General features: G+C 35.7%; 1 protein-coding gene across 2 annotated transcripts; it reads left to right on the top strand.

Annotated features, from left to right (window-relative positions):
- Positions 1-4,045: 4,045 nt before the first annotated feature.
- Positions 4,046-24,290, top strand: im:7154036 (fermitin family homolog 3). Of its 2 annotated transcripts, XM_058776731.1 has the most exons (15): positions 4,046-4,866; positions 5,924-6,063; positions 6,757-6,989; positions 7,217-7,333; positions 7,809-7,977; positions 8,253-8,355; positions 8,513-8,620; positions 8,782-8,910; positions 14,343-14,389; positions 16,905-17,029; positions 17,107-17,213; positions 18,413-18,628; positions 18,952-19,076; positions 23,783-23,924; positions 24,039-24,290. In XM_058776731.1, the coding sequence occupies exons 2-15, from the start codon at positions 5,930-5,932 to the stop codon at positions 24,216-24,218; spliced, it is 1,935 nt and encodes a 644-aa protein (XP_058632714.1). In that variant the 5' UTR covers positions 4,046-4,866; positions 5,924-5,929; the 3' UTR covers positions 24,219-24,290. The 2 variants fall into 2 exon arrangements, with proteins under 2 accessions (XP_058632714.1, XP_058632713.1); XM_058776730.1 differs by lacking the exons at positions 4,046-4,866; positions 5,924-6,063 and having other exon boundaries at positions 6,744-6,989.
- Positions 24,291-25,345: the final 1,055 nt, after the last annotated feature.

Here is a 25,345-nt window from a genome sequence, read left to right as displayed (position 1 = left end):
TCAATATTAATTACCACATCAAATTTATCGTAATTTATATCAGGAAGTCAGGTAGAATATGTTTTTACATAGTTTAATTTCATGTGAGATGGGTGCCCTTAGTAAAACTACTCAAGTTCAATTTAGGGATTGTGACAAGGACAAAAAAAACTATTTTATTAGTAACAGAATAGCAAAGACAACAGAATTTCATAACAGCTGCAGTACTTTGCATGTGTGCATAAGAAGAATATATGCTTCTAGGTGTTATATCTAAACCAATGAGCCATTATTTGGAACCTCAATGAAACAGATTTAAAAGCATGTGAGCAGAAACGCAGAAAGAACTGTTTCGAAAGAACTATAAGAAAAACTGCTACCATACTTTACAAGTGAGAGGAAACATGCAATATGGATGCAGAAAAACTCATGAAGACAGTCATTCAAAAATAATGTGCTACCATCCTTTATAACTAATAGTAACAAAGACAAAATGTTGTACTTTAAATGTTACGTTTATAATATGCATAGTTGATCGCTAAATTTAGGGTCTATGAGCACTATACAGACTGATTTACAACAGGTGAATTCAATTATTTACCCCGAAAGAAATAGAAGTGAAATGAGTGCCTGGTGAAGAGGGAGAAAAATTTAGTATATTTTATAGTTATATATAGGCTAAAATTCACAAATCATTTTGTGAAAGAAACACTTCTTCAAATTATATTTTAAATGATCATTAGGCCAAGTGCCGCTTTTTTTCTATCAAATTATAGCTAAATTGTTTGCAATGATTAATTTTAAATCTAGCTTAAATCAAGGTTTATCTAATAATTATTTTGCACTTTAAACCTTTAAAAATAAGCAGGTTTACATTTTAACCCATCATTTTGATCCTGGATTTAAGTAATATTTAAGATTAACTTTAATCCTGTTGCACCATAACTTTAAACTGATTTAAATCTTGATTATGGATTAACTTTAAACTTAATGGAGGTTTAAATAAAATAAAATGCACATGCAATTAAAATATGCAACTGATTGAACAAAAAGTGGGGATCTGATCAAAAAAAAAAAGGTCTTGGAGAGGTGTTTACAAATTAAAGTACATCGAGTTGACAGAGTGCGAGTATCGTGGCGGGATGGTGCACCTCGGTGTCGGACAAACAAAAGAAATGAGGAATATGTTTACCATTTAACAGCAGCGGTCGGTGATGGTAAGGCCAGCACCAGTGATCGCGGCAGCGCCTCTTGTTTCTCATGCCCGCTCCGTGTGTCTGCTGGGCGGCGATCAAACGGGCAGGGCAGCGCTTTTCACGAGCGGAGATAGCCACTAGACGAATCATGTAATTTTTTTTTTTTTCTTATCTCGGTTCTTTTGTCGAAAGTTATGCTATTAATTTATACTGTATATCAAGCGCTCCCTGAACGCAGTCTCTGGCTTATTGCCAGTCAAGCCCAAGCACGCTGCACCCGTCTAGAGTGATAACAACGCTGATCTGATCAAGTCTTTCCGAGTCACAGGGCTCAAGTCCAAGTCAAGTCTCGAGTCATTGCTGTCAAAGTCTAAGTCGAGTCTCAAGTCTTCTTTAATTATGTCGAGTCGAGTCGCAAGTCATCAAATTTGGGACTCGAGTCCGAGTCAAGTCTCGAGTCATGTGACTCCAGTCCACACCCCTGTATAATACATTATATAAAACCAAAATGTACCATCTGATGTTATTACTTTTTTCTTTTCTTATCCACCTCCTATTGGTCAACTCAAGAATAAGTATTAACTTAAAGCTTACTCAACACTGGTAATAGTTCAATGCAGAAAGTCAAGGATTGTTTTGTTGTTAGCCTGTAGCAAACATTTGATCATCCACTGACGTGTTAGATCTATGAAAGTATTGCCAATATTTTAGTGATGGAGTGGTACCATCCTGGTTTACCAGCTGGGTCGACTTGGACCAGATATAGGAACCAGCAAAATGGATAGAAGCAACAAATTGTGGCTATTGGTTTACTTAAGGCATAGTTCAGTTCACCTAAAAATTAAAATTCTGTCATTTACTTTTAAAGGGGTCATATAATTCCCATTTTCCACAAGTTGATATTATCCTTTAGGGTCTTAATAAAAAGTCTGTAACATAGTTTGGTTAAAATTTCTCATTGGTAGTGTAAAAAACACCCTTTTCACCCTGTCAAAAACAGCTCTTGTCAGAGCAAGCCTATTGTGTCATTCTCCTTTAAATGTTAATGAGCTCTGCTGACTCCGCCCCTCTCTTCCGAGCCCCTCTCTGATGGACTGTTTACTTTAGACGCATTCATCCTGAAACTTGCTAATTAGCACATTATTAGGAAAGTCCATTTGCAAAGATTCATTTACAAAACATTTTACTCAGTTTTTCAGGAGGTGAAGCTGGATCACGAATGATTCACGCGAACATAGACGCATTTAGGCAGATCGAGGGCGCATTTCCCTTCAGAACAAAACAATCCTCTTCAGCCGCTCAGATGACGGAAGTAAATGACTACTGCTATGTTCATCATTACACCCAACAACAAAACACCTCAATCTCTTAGGAGTCATTCTTGTCTACATCTGCTTTGGCGGTGAAACAACTGATCGGGTCGGGTGTGAGGTAAGACACCAGGGGCCGTATGTATAAAACTTCTCAGAATTGCTCTTAAGAATAGTCTTAACCTTGGATTTAAGAGTAAAAAAAATCTTAGTTACAAGTAGGACTTTTCTAAGAGTAGGAGACTTTTATAAAGAAGCTAAAAGCAACTTTCAGTAAAGTCTAAGGCTGAAGTGTTAAGTGTCTACTTTTATTTGTCTACACTCACAATAACAACACAACTTTGTGCTTTTGGAAAATAAAACTGCTTTTAGAAATGTCACTAAAATGAACTGTAACTCAGCAAATACTCAACATCAGTGACCAGTTTTAGCTACTTTCAATTGAAAGCATTTGTCAACACTGGTCAGTGTTTTTTTTTTTTTTTTTTTTGTCCTTTGTATTTTAATGGTTTAAGTGAAATGTGGTATAATAAGAAGAAGTAAATAAATAAAATCCCATATATCACTTTTGGCTACTGTTGTGTTTTGTGGGGTTAGTGCCACAATATGTAAGACCCTGCTTATTGTCTCATAACTGGTGCATTGCTGCATTTTTCCAATTTTCCAGCCAAAAAAAAATGTCATTACTACTTTAATTTCTGCAGTTAGAGCATTGATTTGTAGAGTGGAAGAAGTTATTTAAATTTCTTACTTTGTCAGTTACAAAAAAAATATGACTATCATAACGATCAAGTTTGTATCGTTTTATCAACTCCATATCATCAGATAACTCCAATGTGTCATATCTTTGCTGGAAAGGGTTTGTCTCCTCCTCTTTGCAGCCATCTTGTTACTCCTAACTAGGTTAGGAGACCTCTCCAGCTCTCTTAAATAATTTAGGAGCTGAGACCTAGTCTTAACGCTTAGGAACCTTTATGAATCACTCTTATTCTTAAGTCTAGGAATGAGAGTAAAATGACGTCATTCTTAGAATTTTGACACACTTAAGACTAAAAGTTTACTCTGAGCGGCTTTATACATACGGCCCCAGTGCAGTCTGTGCTAAAAGGCTGATGTCAATCAACAATCGTGGGAGGGGCCTCCGTCCGTGTGACGTCACACGGACAGACGGCTCGATTTGAGAAAGGGGTAAAGATTTAACGTGATTACAAAAAAAACACTGGGTGGATTTTTATCATTTAGGGTGGTTGTGTTAACTTGTGTACACACACTGCCAACACACATTTCAGTTCAAACAACTTGTGAAAGTGCATGTAGCATTATATGACCCCTTGAAGATGTTCCAAACCTGCACTTAGTAGCATTTTTTCCTGCTCAAAGTCCTTTGGAATGGCTAACACCAACTACTTCCATCTTCTTTTGTGTTTAGCAGAAGAAAGAAACTTGTACAGGTGTGGAACGACTTGAGGGTAAATAAATGATGACATAATTTTCATTTTTGTGTGAACTGTCCCTTTAAAGAAGCAGCTTCTGACTGTACAACAATACACTTCACACGCTCTTTGTATTTTAAATCACAGTTTAAACGTTTAAATATTTTGATAAACAATAACAAAATGTTATTAATGACAGATGGGAAAACATTCATCCTACAAACTGTCATCTAACAAAAAAAAAAAAAAATGTATGGATTATAAATTTATGGTAAACCTCAACTTAATTATTAATTATGTAAAAATCACCTTAATTATTTGTCCATCCGCTCTGATATAATATCTTGTATCTGTACACTGCTGCCTGGAAACACATTCATCTACTCCAGCAGATCCAAAGCACAAGCAAAACAATATTTTTTCGCAAGACTTTGATCAAAGATTTTGATCACCTTTTAAGTAAATAAATACATAAACTCTGTTCTGCAAAATCTATCCAGCAGGGAGCACTATATAGTTACCTGTATAATAGTTGATGTATAAGTGCAGTAATCTAGAAAAGTCAAATTTATTAAACTATTGTGGGAGCAGAAGTCTTCTGGATGCATTCTATTAAAAATAAATAAATAAATGCATAAACAAAAAAGAAAAAAACAAAAAGTATGCTATATGGCTTTGTTTCATTTTAAAAGTGCATCTCAATCACAGGAAGAGGAAGAGAAACCTATTTATGGGTAGCTGAACCCTTAAGAAATCAGTCTGAAAAAGAGAAGAGCCATTCACTCACATAGACAGAGTGAAACCTCAGCAGATAAAGACAGAAAAAAAATAGGGAGGAAGTGACAGCACATGTCTCACAAGTTCATGAGAGAGGCAGATAGAAAGTGCTAGAGACCAAGGGCGTAGTCTGTACATCGCTTAACATTTTTGGAACCACAACCATACGAGGTAAGAAACAGAAAAAAATGAAACACAACAAAAAGGAAGGGTGGGATGTTTTGTCTGACGGCTGGTGTAAGGTTTAGAAGAGAAGAAGGTGCACACGCATGGGCCTTCAGGCCTAGACAGTGTACCGTAGAGACACTATCTTTGTTTTTTCATAATGATTTCTTAAGTTTATTTATTTATTATTTTAATCAAAGTGTACAATATTACTGGTGCACCCTGCTACATGTGAATTAACAAAGGTTTGATTTTTTTTGGTACCACTTTTGTATAGGGACCAATTCTTACTATTAACTAGTTGCTTATTAACATGCATATCACTAGCATATTAGCTATTTATTAGTACTTATAAAGCACATACTCTGCTGGCTTGACCATATTCTACATCTCTAATGCGAGTTTGTCTTTTTCTGAATGGTTAATGTTTTTGATTATTAAGTCATTTTATATAATGTAAAGTGACTCTCTCTCTCTCTCTCTCTTTCTGTGTGTGTGTGTATACACACATTGTTGTAATACATTACTAAATAATTAATTACTGTAATTTAATTACATTTCCTTAAAAAAGTAAAGCAAGGGGTTACTCTTTTTTTTCTGTAATTTATTTACAGTTTCATGATTATTCTTGTATTTTTCAACTGGTCAAGGTCGATATGGGATTTAGAAAGTAATTAGTAATAAGTAATGTAATACGTTTTATATATGTCATGTTATTTGTATTTGTCAGCCACCCATCTGAAATTGTGCTGATTAAAGCTAGTTAAAGCAGGTTAAACAGATTAAATGCAAAACTATAAAAAGGGAAATAGCTGATATTGTGGAAGCATTCAACTGGTCAAGGTTATATGCGATTTAGAAAGTATAGTAATTGTGGTAATAATAATTTTTATTACTTTTTATATAAGTCATGTTATTTGTCAGCCACCTATCTGTAAATGTGCTGATTAAAGCTAGTTAGAAAGCAGCAGGTTAGCAGGTTAAACAGATTAAATGCAAAAGTATAAAAAAGGGAAATAGCTGAGATTGTGGAAGCATGACTTCTCATGGCATCTCTATTCAGCTTAGAATGGCAGTGTGGGACCTGTCCGTCTCTGTAGAGGAACTGGGACCGGAAGCCCCACCTCTTAAAATCAGTGTCACCTCGGACCTACATATTGGTGGAGTCATCCTCAAAGTTGTGGAAAAGTCACGTGAGTTGATGTCTGATGTTTGTTATTTTAAGTGACATTCAGATTTATTTGCAGTGGCTTTAACCTCTTAACTGTCACCCCCGTTTATGAAAATTCACGAGAAAGTGCACTATACAAACTTAAATTATTATAATTCATGAACGCCTTTGAATACAGACCAAAGGTTGTTCTCTTTTTAAAGAAGACAATTGGCAGATTACTGCAGAAGTGAAATCATTTAGTAAAATTAAAGTATTAAAAAGTTATAGAAGTTTAAATTTACTGTAAAAAAAATAATACTATTTTTCTTTTATTTTATATAAAATAAATATATTTAGGATATTAGGGTATTAGGATTGTTGATTTCAGGCATGTCCATAACTCTTTAACACAGACTCTTAAGTCTCAGGTCTTTCAAATCAATTCCCAGATCCATTTTGGTAAAAGTTTTCTACATAATTATTAGTTATTTTTATTATATATATATATATATATATATATATGTATATTATTATTATTATTATTATTCAACCATAATCAAACACATCTGGACATGCTAATCAAGGTTACTAGACAGCTACATTTAGGTGAGTTTTAATTAGAGTTCACCACCCTGATATATAGCCTATATATATATATATATATATATATATATATATATATATATATACGAACAGTTTCCCAACATTTTAAGAGAGACTGACAATTTTTTTCTCCACTTTAGAAATAAAAAGGATTGGTCCGATCATGCTCTGTGGTGGGAACAGAAGCAGCAGTGGTTACTGAAACCATCCTGGACGTTGGATAAATGTGGAATTCATGCGGATGCCCGACTTTGCCTCACGCCCCAGCACAAGCCCCTGCGGTTGGTAATGCCCAGTGGCATTGTCCTCCGAATGAAAGTCTGCTTCTCCAGCTCCGTGTTCCGCACCGTCATGGGCATATGCAAACTCCTGAGTGAGTGATGAGTTCAAATCATCTATAGCTCTTCTAGCTTTTAACTTTCAGATCATCTATACAGAAACAGTCTGTTGCTGAAAATATGCATACATTTATGTTAATATATGACCAGTAAGTTGTCAGGATCAGTGTATGCCAGAATGAAAGCTCTATCTATAGCTTTTCCAAACCACATGTGGTTTGATTTGATTATTGCACGACTACTTTTGTTTTCTCTTCTTTAGACATTCGCCGTCCAGAAGAACTGTCCCTTCTATGGCCAGTAGAAGAGAAGAAGAAAAAGAAAGATAAAGATTTTGGGGAAGAGGTGTATGACATCACATGCGCACCACTTCCGTCAAGTGAGCAATACATATAAAGAAAATATAAATTCCAAACCAATACACATAAATATAAGATCCAATTCAAAGTATGCTTACACACTAACTAAATAAACAAACAAATAATATTTATTTACTTACTTATTTACATACACACACATGTTGGTATTTGTGGTTTATGGGGACTCTCCATAAGCTTAATGGTTTTTATACCGTACAAACTGTATTTTCTATCGCTCTACACCAACCCTACCCCTTACAGGAAACGTAGATTTTCAAAAAAACACCATTTAGTATGTTTTTTTAAGCCTTTTGAATTACGAGGACACAGGAAATGTCCTCATAAACCACCTACAAATTGTAATACCTCTGTCATACCCATGTCATTAAACAAATTTGTGTCCCCGTAAACCACAAATACCAACCCACACACACACACACACACACAAGTAAAGGTCAGGTAAAGCTGCTCTGATGTTCATTTGTGCAATTGCAGGCACAATCCCAAAGCTTGCCAATGGCATGCCTGCTTTCTTTGCTGAAACGCCTGAAACTGAGGCTGTGTACAAAATGCTGGCGGTCAGTCAGCCTGCTCCAGCACCAGAGACCATTGCTAAGCTGTATCGGACAATTAACATAACGGAGAAAGCACATATTAACAGCAGGTAGGGTAATACACTAGGCAACATCTGGTTTTCAGGATGACTAAATTCAATGAAATACTGCTTATTGTGTATGCAAAAAAAGGTACTGTATTGTGCATTCAGAAAATAATCACCACCTCACTCCTTGTCATTTTTTCTCATTTTTGTTGCACCCTCATGCTGAAAAGCTTCATTTTGCACTTCATGCCCCAAATATAATGCATTGTGAGTATGATGAAAAAAAAAAAAAATGATAATATGCTGTAATGGTAACTTGTTCTGAAATCTCTGCTCAGGTGGTTGGATTCATCCCGTTCTCTTCTACAACAGGGAGTCAAAGAATTTGATAAACTCTTACTGCGTTTCAAATACTATACTTTTCATGATATCATGCCACAGGTAGGTACAGCATATTTCCCTTTTGTATTTATGTATTTACTTGTATATATTTTTATTTATTTTATTTAAATTTGTTATTTACATTTTATTTAAATGTTTGTCCTTTCCTGTTTCCCCCCCATAAAATTATGAAAAATCATCTGAATCTATCTGCCAGGCTGACGTGGTGCGCCTGACGCAGTTGTATGAACAGGCAAGGTGGGCCATTCTGCTGGAGGAAATTGAATGCACTGAGGAGGAGATGATGGTCTTCGCCGCCTTGCAGGTATAGGTGATATAGAACAGATATCATCTCACCATACAAATGAAAAATGATCTATCATTGTGATCACTGAGATCGTGAACAATTTTCAAACATAATTGGAGCTATAGTAAAAAGTGTTTTTTGTTTTGTTTTTATGATCTCTGTGTGTGTGATTACATCAGTACCACATTGGGAAAGTATCTCTGACGGAACAGTTTGTGGCATCTTGTCCAGCTATGGAAGATCTGGATTCGGCTCTACAGTGTCTGGAGGTGAAAATGGAAGGAGAAAGCAGTGCAGATGACATGCTGGTCAGTTTCATGACATATACACAGCTCTTCAAAAGACTAGTTTAACAAAGCCTGTAGAGTCATGCATTTACATATTCACATGATCAAAACAGTAGGACAAGTCTACACCAAACTAATCACGTGCAAATGTATTTTTATATTCCTTGCTTTTGCTGAATTGTTCCAGTGTACACCTTAAAATTTTCTACTGGCTTCTTTTACAGACTAGCTAAAATAAAATATTTATTTTAGTATTAAACAGATATCAATAGTTGCTGAATAATATGTTTAATTCTGGGTAGCTCAGTTGGTTTTCTCTCCTGTAGCAGTCCATAATGCAAGTCTTGCTACCCTAAGTCTTTACTATCACAAAGATTTTGAACATTTCCTCTATTATTGCCCAGGAAACGCGAGTATATAACACACACTTCATGTAACACACAGTGACACTATAGCAAGGCGTGTTGTCTGGGTAAGTTGTCACAGTGGGAACCCTGCTCCTGCAGAGTTTAGCTCCAAACCTAATCAAACACATCTGAACCAGCTAATCAAGGTGTTCAGGATGACTAGAAAAATACATGCAGATGTTGGAGCAGGATTGGAACTAAAGTCTGCAGGAAGGTAACCCTACGTGAGCAGGGTTGGCTTCCAGTCCATAAAACACAACGGGTTCACATTGTGACAACTATGACAACGTGCCCTGTTGAAGTGTTATTGTGTGTGTTAAAATAAACTAATTATATTACTATGTGCTGGGTAATTATGTGGGAAATTTAAAAAAGTGATAGTTCTATGGAGTTCTGCGGGTCCCCACAACCAGAGATGAGAACCAATGCTCTAGTACAAGGATAGTCCTGTAGAGCTTAGTTCCAACCTTGAAAAAAACCCTCACCTGCCTGTAGCCTTAGTGATCCTGAAGACCTTGATTAGCTTGTTCAGTTGTGTTTGATTAGGGTTGGAGCAAAACTCTGCAGGACATCGGCACTCCAGGACCGACGTTGCCTATCCCTGCTCTAGTAGATGGGAGTTTAGGAATGGGAACAAAGTGGACCACTTTGGAGGATTGATCCACCATGGTGAAGACCACAGTATTGCCAATGGATAGAAGGAGGCCCATAACAGGCCATAGACTGTGGTATCAGGAGGGGGAACATCATCTGGAGCAGCAAAAGTGCCGTATTTGCAGCAAAACTGTCAACAGAAGTTTGCAAAGCCCAGGAATTGTTGTTGGCTTTGCACAGGTCAGGCAAATGGCCAACTATAGTTAAAGCCCTTATACCACTGCAGGGTCAATTAGTAGGGTACAACGGGGCTAAAGGCTCACCTTAAGAAAAAATGTGCTGTTCACTACGCCTAAAATGTATAATTGCAGAAAAAATATATACGTTGTATTGAAAAGTTGTTTATTTTGTTTAAAAATCTTATAAATGTATGAGGTGGCATGGGGTAAAAGGCACACAGTATTGATACAAATACTTCAGCTAAAATAATGTTTTTTTTTAAATAATGTTTAAGTTAATACTTGTTCAAAACAATCACTTTAGCAAAGTTTGTACTATTTTCTGCTTATTTTTAAAAATAAAAGAGTTCATTTAATTTAATTAATTTTTTTTATAAATATACTATCATTAAAATATGTTAATATAAAAAATATATTTTAAAATACAAAAACAAAATCATTTTAATAAGTAAAGATTCTGAAAGTATTGAAGGAGATCCAATAATAATTGAATATATATTTACAGTAGTAACAACAAATTATATTTTATTATATGATATGATTAATATCATGTTTTTACATATGATGGTTTCATTCTAAACATGGTGATTATCTCTAATATGGACACCCAACATTACCTAACATGTCAACTAATGGAAAGTCAGCCATCTATTAATTATCATGTTAATTACTGTGTGCCTTTAGCCCCAACAGTAGGGGCGCTTTTTACCCCAAATACCATACTTTTACATATTATTTTTCAATTTAAAAACTGTTGCTTTAATTATCTTAAACAAAACTGAAAATCATAAAGAACACCTTTGTCTCAGAATATATGCATTAATTTTAGCGATTCTCATTTGCTACTGAAATCTACGACAAAAAAAAATAAATAAAATAAAAACCCTATTAGATCAAGGAAGCAACTTTGTACTGCTGCCTGCGATCGTGTCAAAGATCAGACAAATATACACATGCATATTGAAAAGCGGATGTTTTGGAAAGTGTTACGAAACGTTTTTGTGCCATCTAGTGGTTTAGATGAAAATAATATCAAAGGTGCCTTTAGCCCCGTTGTTCCCTACCCTTTCCCTCAAGATAAAGGTCTTCAAGAACAGGAGTGGTTGGAAATGGAATTATTACTTTTCTGCCTTAATATAAATCTGGTCCTCCAGCAGCCTTTTGATCATGCATCTGATGTTCTGGATGTGCACCTGGAGAGGGGAAAAATATACAAGGTATCGAAGGTACACAAATCATACCAGCCGCTGGACAGACACAGACAAATATGTCTATGAAATTACCCTCAGCTCTTGAGTCGATGAGCAAAGATCATTTATGAGTGCTGTTGTGGAATATCAGTGGGACTGGTAAATAAGACAGAAGTTGTGCTTACCAGAACTCACCTGGTTATTCACTTGCAAGAGCTTTTACTAGACAGAAAGACACAGACCATTGGAAGGATGCCACTGGTTCTCTTTCATAGTAAGACGCGACCTTCCCACCTGCATGGGCTCAGGCTTAGATGCCACCTTCCACTACTCAGGAGCAGAAGTGAGATTAGAAGAATCAAATCATAACCTGATGGAAGAACCATGGATTCTGAAGTGCAAAACTCACTCCAGGTGGAGGAAAAGGCTGATTAGATCAACACAGACCTCCTGATCTCAATATATTGATGTCCCTATAGAAACTTAGCAAAGCATACCGAAAATGATTGAAGGGAATGGTAAAAGCATGCCCCTATTCCACAAAATGAAGCAGTCTAGACTTTTTAGTCAGTCCATATACACATTAAGTAATTTTACACATCTCTCTCTCAGAATTGTTTTCACATGCTGAGTTGTGGTTTGCATTTTTGTGCAATCAGGGAATTATCCCGCCTTCACGTGCTATCGGAATCAAGTTTCCTAATGGGAAATTAGACGCATCTCAAGTTGTATTTACTGCTGGGAAACTCAGAGATAATTTTGATACCAGAGTTTCTGAGTTTGGCGGGTCATAAACTTTAAACATGTTGGAGGGGAGAACCATTGCTGCTGTCAATGCTATTCTTTATTAGCGTTTTCCACAACAACATCACATTGTTCTGTCACTAAAGTAGTGTATTGCTATATATGAACAATCATTTGAAGCATGTATGTTTTATAAAGAGTGAAATAAGCATGTATTTGACCAAACTTCCAGAATCGTCAACAAGGTGACTATCTAAAACGGTGAATATTTACATGATTGTCAACCAATAGGATGCTACATTTTGTTCTTTCCGACAACAAAGCACTTGAATGGGGCAAGCTCGTAATCATGACTTTATAAGTGGGAAATAGGAAATTTCCGATAGCACGTGAAAGTGAACTACTGAATCACACAGTCTAGTGTACATACAGTGTCAAACAAATCTAAAAGTACAGTTTTTGATTTCTTATATTCATGTGAATTTATTGCTCAAACCTCAGCTCTTTGGAAGCACAAAGTCAGAGTTTGTTGATTCTTAAATTGAGATTGAGAGCTACTAGCACTGCTCTTGCCTACTCTTCCTCGCCACATTTTTTTGTCATGAAGGATTTGTTCTCCATTTGATGAATGGTTTGCAGTTGTACTTTCAGGTATGTGTGATTTTTGCTTTAAAAACTACAAATCTTATGCCTGAACATGACAGTTCCCAGCAGTTTCCCAGTCACAGCCCATCCATTGAGGAGAGAGATCACACATACCACCTTGGACCTCCCCATGATGTATGTATGTGGCTAGAGAAAGAACAGCACTTCACATTAAATCATGAAGAACTGACCAGCAGGCTCACAACAATAAACAGCTGTTGATCCAAGGCTTATGGGAAGGACAAACAGTGGCGGCAGTTGGGATCCCAAAATTCTGCTTGATCTAGATTCAGCAAAGCTGGCCCAAGAGCTTGGTTGGCCCAAGAAACCAGAGCATCAGAAATCTCCTCCTCAGTCATGATGACCCAGCATAACTCTAAGGAATTCCATCACTGAGTAGGCAGGAGATATCTCGCCTGGGTCTATACTGGCCGGAGTGTAAAGTCAGCCTTTATGAGATATGACCCAGAAGCAGAAAGATACTGAACAAAAACTTTATTGAGAGTTATTCAAAAACAAAACACTCAGCAGGCCTCAGCAGGATGAGTCGAGACGGGCCAAAGTCAGAGCTGGGAGGACAGTCTAATCAAACAAAGTAACCAAGTGAGAGTCAGAATCAGAGTCAGTGGGAGAGATGTATACTGAGAAACAGTCCACCAGTGCAGCCAAATCCAAGGGTTGATCAGAGGATCACAAAGGGGAAGGCAGACAGGAGACATAAGTGTTGCGTAACTAGACCTTTAGACTGACAGCAGAAGGTCTGGACTCCATCAAAAATGAATGAGATCTATATAACCGTATAGCAGACTGTCTACATAAAATGCATATAAAGATCAGTTTTCACTCTATATCCCCCATTAAAATCATAACAGTATGATATTTAATGATGCAAGATGATTATTTAATGCAATATATCGATGCATTAATTGAGAGATGTACAAATAAAAGTTCCTCTAAAACCTGAAGTATCATATTTGATAAATGTTATTATGATTTTTCTAAAAATGATGAAAACTGAAACAAGTAAACCTAAATTGCTTCAGTCCAGTATGTATTCATCTTGAAATATTAATTAATATTTCAGTTAATTAATATTTAATTGAAAAAAATAATAAAAATATTAAATTATATTAGTGTAACAATATAAAATGTAACGTTTACTTTATAAAAATCGGTAAAGATTTCACAAAAACATATGTCAAGGTGTCTTTAGTAATTCGCAAAGGTAATGTTTTATTTATTTATTTATTTTTTGCAGACAGGACAAAATTTCTGCATCCATAAAAAACAATCCAGAAATAATGTGTACCACACCCTTAAAGTGGACATTTTTACACTTATACTAAAAGGCCTTCTACTTGCTAAAAAGTATGAACTATCAACCAGATGACAGAAGTCACATAGCAGATTGTCTACAACAGGTTTTTTCAGCAAAGTTTTGATCATGTTTATAATTGTAACACTAATTTAGAGGCATTAAAAGTAGGCTCTATCATCATTTTGCGTATCAAATATGATACAGTAGCATTTATAGAGCATCATATACTACTGTGGGTGTTTCAAAACAGCCCCAAATCACTGTTTTGGTGAGCTGTGAACGGTTTGCATATCTAACATCTCAAGTGTCCACACAGGAAACAATGACAGCACCAGAACTACATGACTACTTGAAAATATTCAGGTAAGATACAAATCCCAGCTCCCCTCCCACATTAATACATCATATTATTATTATTATTATTATTAGTTCATATTATTAAATCTTTGACAAAACTAAATTACTCTTAATTCTTACTAAAGTTAATTAGTAATGACAGCAATTGATAAATACCACAATATAGTAATCCAGTCTGTAAAGCTGCTTTGAAACAATGTGAAAAGTGCTATACAAATACAGCGGTGGCCAAAATTATTAGAACACTAGTATTTTCACTGTATTTTGCTGTAGTGTTTCAGTAGGAAATGTCAGTTCACATTTCCAAACATTAATTTTGCCATTAATTGTAGTAATCCAGTGAGATTGGAGTCTGACAACAGCCAGTGTTCCACACAGAGATCTGGGCTTGTATTCATGAAAAATCTTAGCGCTATGAGTTGCTCCTAGTAACAAAATTCTAAGAAAATTCTTAGAAATGTGGGTGTTTCCCCTTAAAATTAAAGAAAAGATCCTAGTAAAGAAAAAAAGTAATTCAGAAAGCATCTTAACGCTTAAAGAGGTCTTAAGGTCCAAAATTGTTAGGAGTACGGACGAGGTCTTTTACAGGCTTTACAGTTTCTTTAGCAGTGGAGAAAATGGACGAAACATGAAGAGGGAGAAGAATTGTGTTGCACACAGTGCATGACTGAGTTAATAAGATGCTACACATTAGATCGTGCAGGGATCATGTTTGTGACCGATCTTATTAGAGACACGCTAACATCTCCGACACCGCGCAGAAATGCCATAGCACCAGAAATGGATGTAATCACTACATTAACATATTTGGCAACTGGAAAAATGCAACTATGCAGCAGCGATGATTTGGGTCTGTTACAGCACTTTCAAAATTTTATTGTGTCGCTGTTCATTTCCTATAAAATATGTTAAGTATGACAGCATGGTAAATAAAAAATAAAGAAGATATATACATTAGTGCTGTCAATCGATTTAAAAAAAATAACTAATTAATCGCACATTTTTCTGAAATTAATCGCGATTAATCCCACCTAACATTAAAATTTTTAAATATACTTTTATATAGCAATAATTTCACATTCAATCTTCAATTTAATGTACAAACAACATAAAGACAGTATATTTTTTAAATATTTGTTCAATGGCATCTTTTTTATGACTAAAGGTCAGTATCAATGATCCCAATACTACTGATTTCTCTATAAAATTGCCCCCATATTTAACAATTGACTATAGCCATTCAGCATTACAGTATAATTGAGAGCTATCAATTGTAACATTTATTAGACTTTTAAAAAAAATAACTTCTAATTTAAGTTAACTTAAATTAACTCAATCTTCACATAAACCCATTATAATAAATGTCATATTACTTGTGCACTTCAGCAGAAATACGGAAATTGAAATTGAAGTCATCAAACACTAAATTCTAAATTAAATAAAGATGAATCCTTAAATCTTCCTCTTTTTTTTCTTTGTCCTTTGATTAATAGACATCACAGCAGCTGGTCATTAGGTTATTTTGGCTGTTATTTCTTTAAGAGCTGCTGCTGCTGAACATGACACGGATCTGACATGCATCATATTTTCTCTCTACTCTTTTTACCATTTCTGACCCACTTCAGGTCTTAAAGTCTGTTAATGAGCTGACAAGTTGAATCGGGTGTGTTAGATGAGGGAGACAGTGCGGGCTGCTCCAGGACAGTTTTGAAAACCATTTCAGAGACATGTCCTTAAATGTGACTCATATAAAATATATTACATGCATGCACAGTTTCAGGTAGCTTTAATCGCCTTTTGGTAACTTCATTACTTAACTGACCACGTCATTGCATGTACGTAGTTTATTTTGCGCTTTGATATGAAATGATACGGGCTACATACCTTTGTGCATGCAGTTGAAGAGCGTCTGAAATGTCTCCCGTTTGATTTGATCGTAAAAACGTTATGCGACTGAATAAATACACTTCTTGTCAAGAGAAAAAATGACAGAAACAGCAGTTATAAGTGGGATGACCAACTTTGCGTTAATTGCGTTAAATATTTTTAACGCGTTAAACTGAAAAAATTAATCGCATGCGGTAACATGCTAATTTTGACACCACTAATATACATATAATGTGTGTGTGTGTGTGTGTGTGTGAGAGAGAGAGAGAGAGAGTACAGTAAAACAGGAAAAATTACGCCTGTAATTTCAAAGTGAAGGCTTAAAATAAACCATATTCTTAAAAGGGCTCTTTTATTTCCTTCTTGGACAACCAACCAATCACAGTCTTCAAAAGACTGTGTCATATAGCAACGGGGTCAGCCCCGCCTCCTCACTAAGATAAAAGTACAGTTATTGCAATTAATGGCAAAATGAATGTTTGGAAATGTAAACTGATATTTCCTACTGACACACTACAGCAAAATATAGAAATAACTGACAGCTGGTGAAAATACTAGTGTTCTAATAATTTTGGCCACCACTGTAAATCTGACTTTTATGACTAATATGCTTGTGGTTTCACCTTTTTTTCAGACCGAAGAGGCTGACACTGAAAGGATATAAACAATACTGGTTTACATTTAAGGACACGACCATCTCCTACTATAAGAGTAAAGAGGAGAGTTCTAAAGAGCCAATTCAACAAATGAACCTTAAAGGTGATCACACACTCATGGATGTTAAAATGTGTATATACATATCACACAGGTTCACAACAGCTTTTTCGTTAACACAGGTTGCGAGGTGGCCCCTGATGTGAGTGTTGCTGGGCAGAAGTTTTGTATCAGGTTGCTGATACCCGGGCCAGAGGGCATGAATGAGGTGTACTTGCGCTGTGAGCAAGTAAGTCTATGATTATATGTGTAGAACAGCTTAACTGACATCAGTATATGCAGTGGCCAATTTAGACCTAATGAGCCAATAACATGGCAGTAACACATCACATAAAAGCATTCAGACATTATAATCTATAATCTCATAATATAATCATTATAATGGGCGTTTACACGACACCATTTAAAAAAAAAAAAAGCATTTTATCTGTTCATTTACATAGTGGCATTTTGGGGGCATGAAACAGCAATTTTTTCAAAACAATACTGTTATTGTCTCCATTGTAAACTACGAAAACACAAATTTGTGAAAAGAGTGACATTATACCTGTTTGTCTTTCATGTTCATTCTATTGGAATGTGTATGTGTGTAGGCACGTAGTGTTTCTTTGCAATGTGACATCGCCAACTACTGGCCTGGCATGCATAACACAACATTTTAGTAGTTTTCACAGATCTATATGAACAGGGGTCATTTTGACAACATTGTTGTCTGTACATGAACCTCTAAAAACATGAAAAAGAACAATAAAGAAAAAAATTAAGTTTTTACTACAATCATTTTTGTGTAAACATACCCTAAGTGACTTTAAAGTTTATTCAAAGTTTTCTGAAGTGCTGTTTAAATATGTAAATGATGCATTATCTATATAAATATCCATTAATTTTCATACATTTCAAGAAAAGAAATGGATAGGGCCAGGTTCAACATTTATGTTTTATTTTGTTAACATATTAGAAGTAAAGGTTCAGAAATGTATCAGAAAATACATCAAAAATACTATGTAAACGAATCTTGGTATTTTCAATGTATTAAAGCTCTTGGGAAAGCCTTAGTAGATTCTAACGACCACTGGTGCCGATGGCTTTGTTAATTTCAATAAACAAACTGTTAGATCTTTCCAATATGCCAGGAATATCGGATGTAGTCTCTTTATCAGAGACATTTCTCAGCTGGAGATATGAGCATTTAATTTAGCGCACCATGGGAAATATGGAAATGGAAATTCTAAATAACATAATAAATGCTATGGAAGCAAATATAAGAAATTTGATTGGCTGACAGCACCACAGAAAATGTCCTTAGCACCCTTGTAGAACCAGGTCTGTACAGTGAGTAATACAGGTTCACCAAAAATGGACAGCAGTACGTTGTGGTCTATGTTACATAAAACTACAGAAAAACTCTGACTCTCTGTCTTATTTTAGGAACAACAGTACAGCCGATGGATGGCAGCATGTCGTTTGGCTTCGAAGGGCAAGACTTTAGCTGACAGCTCATTCTCTAGTGAGGTGCAGAGTATCCAGTCGTTCTTGGCCATGCAGAAAACCACACCTAGTAATAACACAGCTCAGACAGATGAAAGTATCAATACACACAGCCTCGTCTCTCCACGCTACCAGAAGAAGTACAAACCCAAGCAGGTACCACATTTAGAATGCATATTTGAACTGGTTAATTACTGCATTATTCATAACACTAATTCACAAAGTTACTTTGCAACTACATACAAACTAGCAGTCATTAGAATATTAGTGCCAAGACCTTAAAATAAAGTGTTACCAGTCTACTAATACCTACTCTAATTCGAGTTAGTAGACATGCAGTTGCAAAGTTACTTATAATTAGTAAAATGTCTAAAGTGGACTATCGAAATAAAGTGTAACCATTATATAACATGTAATCTTCAGTGCTTTTTGTTTCTCTTGAATTTAAGTTTGGTGTCTCTTTCCCTCTAATTGTTCAGCTCACACCGAGGATCCTGGAGGCCTATCAGAATGTTGCTCAGCTCTCATTAACAGATGCCATTCAGAAGTTCCTTCAGATCTGGCAGGCTCTGCCTGACTTTGGCCTCTCTTACATTGTAGTCAGGTGAGTTTAGTAAAATTTCTCTGTAGGCAGAGGCCTGTAGGGGTGTCATGCACCTATTTTTAAAGCTTTAAAGTTTAAAGCTTTATCTGTTGATTCTAAAGCTCATATTATATGTATACATTTGTATTAATTTAAAATAAACCCTTAATAATAATTAGTAAACTAAAATGGCTTGTGTAAAAGATAAAGTGTATAATAATTATATAAATTCTATAAAATAATTATAATAAATAATCATCACTAAAAGCCAGATTTTTATCTTTTAAAATGTTTTATTATGTAGTGACTTTTAATTTGGAACAAGGGAAACTGGGGGAGTGGCTTTATTGTGTCACATATGTGTCACTTTGCTCGAAGCTGTTTGGTCAAATGTCGGTTTGCAATCTCTAAACCAGAATATATCCTGCCCAGGAGCAGTTTAGCTGTGGACCATAAGTTACTATGGCAACGAACACCACTAAAATCCAAACCATTTTCACTGTGCCTAAAACCCATAGCTGGTGTGAACTAATTTGAAACTTACCTAGCTAGCCATCCAAACCGGCTTCATAGTATAGGCCCCAGTTCTGGCACTTCTTTGTCTTCTGGCACTACTTCTTCTTCTTCAACACTCTGAGTCTTGGTAGGGTAGTGATGTAATTTTATGCATGAGGTTCAGATCCTGATATTATATACATATATGACATTTTTACATTTATTTTTCACAATAATGAACCAAGAAAAATTGCAACAGAACTTGACTGCTAGTTATCATCATGCATTTTCATATACGGAAAACAGTGGAATTGACTGAAGTTAATCAATTTTTCACTATAAATTAAAGCAGTGTCTTCAGATCAAATTATATACTTTCAAATTACGGTCCGAAGCAAGAACATACGTCATTAATGCATTTACTGTTGCTATTCCAGAATATTATAAATATTTAAATACTGCAAAGATTCAATCTTCCACATATTTTGTAGTTTATAGGAATAAATTAATTTAAAACAAAAAACTAGATACTGCAAAGTTAAACTGTACCTTATCTCTGCATTTCATGTTGCATTTGGTGAATCAGAGGCTGTTCTAACAGATTCCCCAGTGGGCACTGAGTTCAGCTGATCTGCAGAAGTCATTTTCATAAAATCCTGACATTTATACAAACATTTATTACATATCTCATTAAATGCTAAATCTGGTTGTTTTCTGTTGATTTTGGATGTATCCCCCCAACCACCCGCACACAAAATTCCTTGGTTCTGCTCAAATCGCATAGGCTCAAATTTATTTTTATTTTTCTTGAAAGTTGCATTCAAAATCCGTTTTGCTGAAGGACCATGGGTAGGGTGGCACTTATTTTTGGACTTTTGAAATCTTTTGCTCTCACCCACCCAATCAACTCTCCTTCATGAGAAATGGAAACAAACTAAATTTTGCTGAGATTGGACAACGTGTGGGGTGTGCTCAACAAAGCTGAAATTCTGTCTTAATGACCATAATGCATTGGTGACCAGCATGTAATTAATAATTATACAAAACCATTAAAATGTTAGCAAACTGTGAATTAGGTTAAAAATGAGAACACAGAACAGTGTTTTTAGTCTTAAGCCCTATTCGGACGGGACTAGTTTTACAGGGGGTCGTTAGAGAAATGTGTGTTTCACAGACGTACTTGGTGATTTTAATCCTGTCCAATTCTGCCATGTCTGTGTTTTTCTCACACAACCTCTGTAATAATTCCAGAGCAAATTACCTACTGTTTTTCAGCAAACTCAGTGATCCTCTGAGAAAACTAATCCCGTCCGAATGCGATGTCTGTGATTGCCGGTGAGATTTTTTTTCACAATGCGTTTCCTTGTGTGTTTTGGCCAACGTGAATTACCGTAGACGCTCTTACCGCGCTCATGTTTGATATATTTGCCTCCCAGCAAGGAAAAAATAAGTAAATAAATAAAAACAATAATAAAATCAAGTCAGATCACGTAAACCATTCAGACTGGCTATTGTAAAATCTGCGTCAGGTAAAATTACTCACGTTCATTTCTGCACTCAATTACATAATGTTTTAATTACATATGCACCTTTATGAAAATTAAACACGGGTTTACTACAAATAAATAACTAAAGTAAAACTAAAGCAACCACACATTAACATGGTTTTGCTATACTTCACCATGGTATTTGTAGTAAAACTGTTATACTAATGGTAATCAATCCGAATGACACGCAATGCACGCATACAGAGCGCGTGACCTCTGAAACGCCCAGATGTACAAAACAGACCCTCCCACCTCTGAAATAAACACGGAGATGTTAGTCCCGTCCGAATTGGTACATGAAAATCGCAGACGTCAGGTGATAAGAATCGAAACTCAAACGTAGTTTAGAAAACTAGTCCCGTCCGAATAGGGCATTACAATGTTAAATTATATTGGCAGCGATAGCCTTGTGGGCAGCGCACTGACATGTGGTGCTGCTGCACTTCAGGCATCCTGAGTCCCAGCTCGTGGACCTTTCCCAATCTTGCCCCCTCTCTGTCCCACTTTGCTTCATGTCCACTTACTGTCCTATTGAAATAATGTCAAAATAAAATATTTTTTAAAAAAGTTCAATTATAATGCTGTTGATATATTGTGATCTGCTCTGGATTGTGATGTCAATCCAACGTGCTTTAGCAGCAGAAACTGGATACAGAGTTTGGTGCTCTCTGACAATCAAACATAATGAACTGCATTTGTTCTTCAGTCTTTGAGAGAAGTCCGTTGTACTCTTGGATATACCTCTTTCTTGCATTTGAATTGTTACAGGATCTTCATTTAGGAAGAATAACAAAGACATTGCTAGTGTTCTGCCATTGTCATGACATGTTGCCAAGTATAGTAACCCATGCTCAGAATTTCTGCTCTGCATTTAACCCATCCAAGTGCACATATACAGTAGTGAATAGTGAACACTGCTCACACACACTGTGAACATACACCTGGAGTAGTGGGCAGCCATTTGCTCCAGTGCCAACTGAAGCAACTGGGGGTTAGATGCCTTGATCCTCAGTCATGGTTACTAAATGTGAAAGAGTGCTGTACATTCACTTCCCCACCTTAGTAAGCAAAGTAATTTGACATTATTCAAAGCAAGGACAAAACGTTATGCTAGTTCTACCATTCCTTTTGGTATTAGATTGCAAGTACATGCCAATTTATTCTACTAACCCTAACCCTAAATTAACAGTCTACCGGTAACACTTAAGATTAAGGAACACATTCACAATTAACTAAGAGTTTTCCCCTCAACAAACTCCTAATTTGGACCTTAAAATCAAGTGTTACCAGTCTACTAATACCTACTCAAATTAGAGTTAGTAGACATGCAGTTACAAAGTTACTTATAATTAGAAGAAGGTCTAAAGTGGACTATCGAAATAAAGTGTAACTATTATGGAACATGTAATCTTCAGTGCTTTTTGTTCCACTTGAACTTAAGTTTGGTCTCTCTTTCCATCTAATTGTTCAGTTTCATTATTATTCAAATCAAGGACAAAACATTGTGCTAGCTCTACCATTCCATGAATGCTTAGAATCCTTTTTACAGTTGCAATTGTATGTTTCATAACTTTTTATTTTTATTATATGCATGTGTGAATGGATGTACATTTTGTTTATGTATGGACAGACGTATATGTATATATGTGCATATGTATATCTTTTATTTTTTGGAGTAGTATTATTGAATATGTTTTGAAAATGTAGTTTTTATATTTCTCAGGTATTTTTGTATTTTGTTTTGTTTTCTTACAATTTTATCTTTCAATGTACTTTCTGCTATCATTCAATCTCAGTATTGCTAAGCAGAAAAGTAAGAAATCTTCAAACTTCACCTACAATTCCTGCCGGTACTGAGACTTGAACCCATAACCTTCGGGTAACATGTCTGACCCTCTAACCATTTGGCCACAACTGCCCCTCATCGCTGATAACAGAAACAGTCAAAATTTAATCAGTGAACAAAAACTAATATCATCAATGAGTTCTTGAAATACCAGTTGATAAAAAGATATATGGATGTTATTTTGCATACATTACATATTTCTAGTGGAGAAACAAATGAGGGGGTGAGAGGTTAACATTTCCAATAAAAAAATAATAATAAAATAAAATAAAAATACGACCCAATAAGGGCCACACTAATCATGGGCGTAACACTAGGGTACAAAGTAACCAAAATAGCCCAACATCCAGCTACTAATGAGACATTGACGAGAATGGACAGAAAACAACTGAAACATAAGGTTATATATACAAGGGGAGAAACAAGGAACTATATGAGACACTGACAATAACATGGGTATCCATAACAAGAAATGAACAGCGGGAGAAACCAAGGCAACAAAGGAAACAGAAACAAATAACAAATTACTCACCAAATGATGTACTATACACTATGCACTTATACACTGTCTGTGTACTTTTTATACTTATATATTCAACTGTGTATTGCATACATTTTTAAAGGTTATTTTGTCATGCATCTTCAAGTGTGATAGCCTCCTTGCAACAGTTGAGTGTATGAAGTGTCCAACATTCCATACATTATCCTGGTATTTAAAGTGCAATTTTTCCTTTTGGAATTTTCAGTGTGAACTGAAAATTCTGTATGACATAATTTAACCAAAATAATTTCACATTATAAGTGACATCATAAAAAAACATTTTCATTGTCCACATAAGGTTTAAGGGTTGCCGTAAGGATGAGGTGCTCGGCATTGCCAATAATCGTTTAATCCGCATTGACCTGAGTGTTGGAGATGTTGTGAAAACCTGGAGATACAACACCATGAGGCAATGGAATGTCAACTGGGACATCAAACAGGTAATCCGAATTCATATATTTATGTACCAATGAGATTTGTCAGTTTTTCCAAGCTCTCACATTAATATAAATATCATGGTGTAAAATAATACATTCCTGCCATATCTGTACCAGGTTGCCATTGAGTTTGATGGCAATGTGAACATCGCCTTCAGCTGCGTGACAGCAGATTGTAAGATTGTCCACGAGTACATCGGTGGCTACATCTTCATGTCCACTCGAAGTCGGGAGCAGAGTGACACCCTGAATGAAGAGCTGTTTCACAAACTGACAGGTGGCCATGAAGCTCTATGAGGAAAAAAAAAAAGTCTGTGTTCCTATGGACTGAAGATAAGATCTGACCAAAAAAATAAAAATACACATGCAGATATGGCCATTCATAACTATTTCCCTTAAAAAACACTATTGTGTCTTGACACGTTTGTGAGACCTGAGGTGTTTCATTTTGTGATGTTTCTCTGTCTTTGTTTTAATTGGCTTTGAACATTCTTATTGTAGGTTATTTTCAAGCATTTGGGTTGCTGCATTAATATATGTATGAAAGTCCACTGCGTTAAATACAGCGTTGCGAGGCGACGTTACAATGTGTGACTTGCAGCTCAAGTGTTAAAAAGGGTACATTGTGGTGACATAATTTGGAGCAGGAAACCACAGTGCAAGTTTCACAAGCATTGCGTATAGCAGAGTGTATAAAAGAGCATCCTGTGCACTAAAATGAATTCTGAATTCATTTTAGTGCACAGGATGCTCGTTTACTCTTAAATTGCAATTATAAACTCCATATACGTACATCTACTCAGAAGTTGTTTTTTTAGATGTGAGACTAATTCCAATACATCTCCTAAAAACATGAAATATACTTTTATTTTCCTGTCTCCTGTTAACAACATCATACCATTATATACACAGTGGTAAGAAAAAGTTTGTGAACCTCTTGGAATTAACTAGCTTTCTCCAGTAATTTGCCATAAAATGTGATCTGATCCTCATCTAAGTCACAACAATAGACAAACACAGTGTGCTTATGCTGATAACACACAAAACATTCTAATTTCTTGTGTCTTTATGGAACACAACCATTAAACATTCAGAGTGCTGGAGGAAAATGTAAGTGAACCCTTGTTAATAGTTGGTCAAATCCCCTTTTGCAGCAATGACTTCAAGCAAGCACTTTTGGTAGCTCTGGATCAGATCTGCACAATGTTCAGGATGAATTTTTGACCATTAGTCTTTACAAAACCGCTTCAGCTCAGACATCTGTAGGATGTCTGGTGTGAACAACTATCTTAAGGTTATTCCACGGCATCTCTACACACAAAAAAATATTTAGGCCCAATTCTTATGATTTATGTATTTCAATTTCCATCCATTTTGATTACATATTTTTAACTTAAACTAATAAACTTTATGTGATGCAAATT

The sequence above is a fragment of the Onychostoma macrolepis genome, chromosome 05 (genome assembly GCF_012432095.1).
Source record: "Onychostoma macrolepis isolate SWU-2019 chromosome 05, ASM1243209v1, whole genome shotgun sequence".
In the NCBI taxonomy this organism is placed as follows: Eukaryota; Metazoa; Chordata; class Actinopteri; order Cypriniformes; family Cyprinidae; genus Onychostoma; species Onychostoma macrolepis.
Note: the sequence above shows the minus strand (reverse complement) of the source record. Positions and strands in the feature narration are given on the sequence as shown.

Coding starts and splice junctions, on each gene's coding strand:
- im:7154036 (XM_058776731.1), top strand. CDS start 5,930: ATGGCAGTGTGGGACCTGTCCGTCTCTGTAGAGGAACTGGGACCGGAA. Junction 7,978..8,252: donor AAAGCACATATTAACAGCAG/GTAGGGTAATAC, acceptor ATCTCTGCTCAG/GTGGTTGGATTCATCCCGTT. Junction 18,629..18,951: donor AGAAGTACAAACCCAAGCAG/GTACCACATTTA, acceptor CTAATTGTTCAG/CTCACACCGAGGATCCTGGA.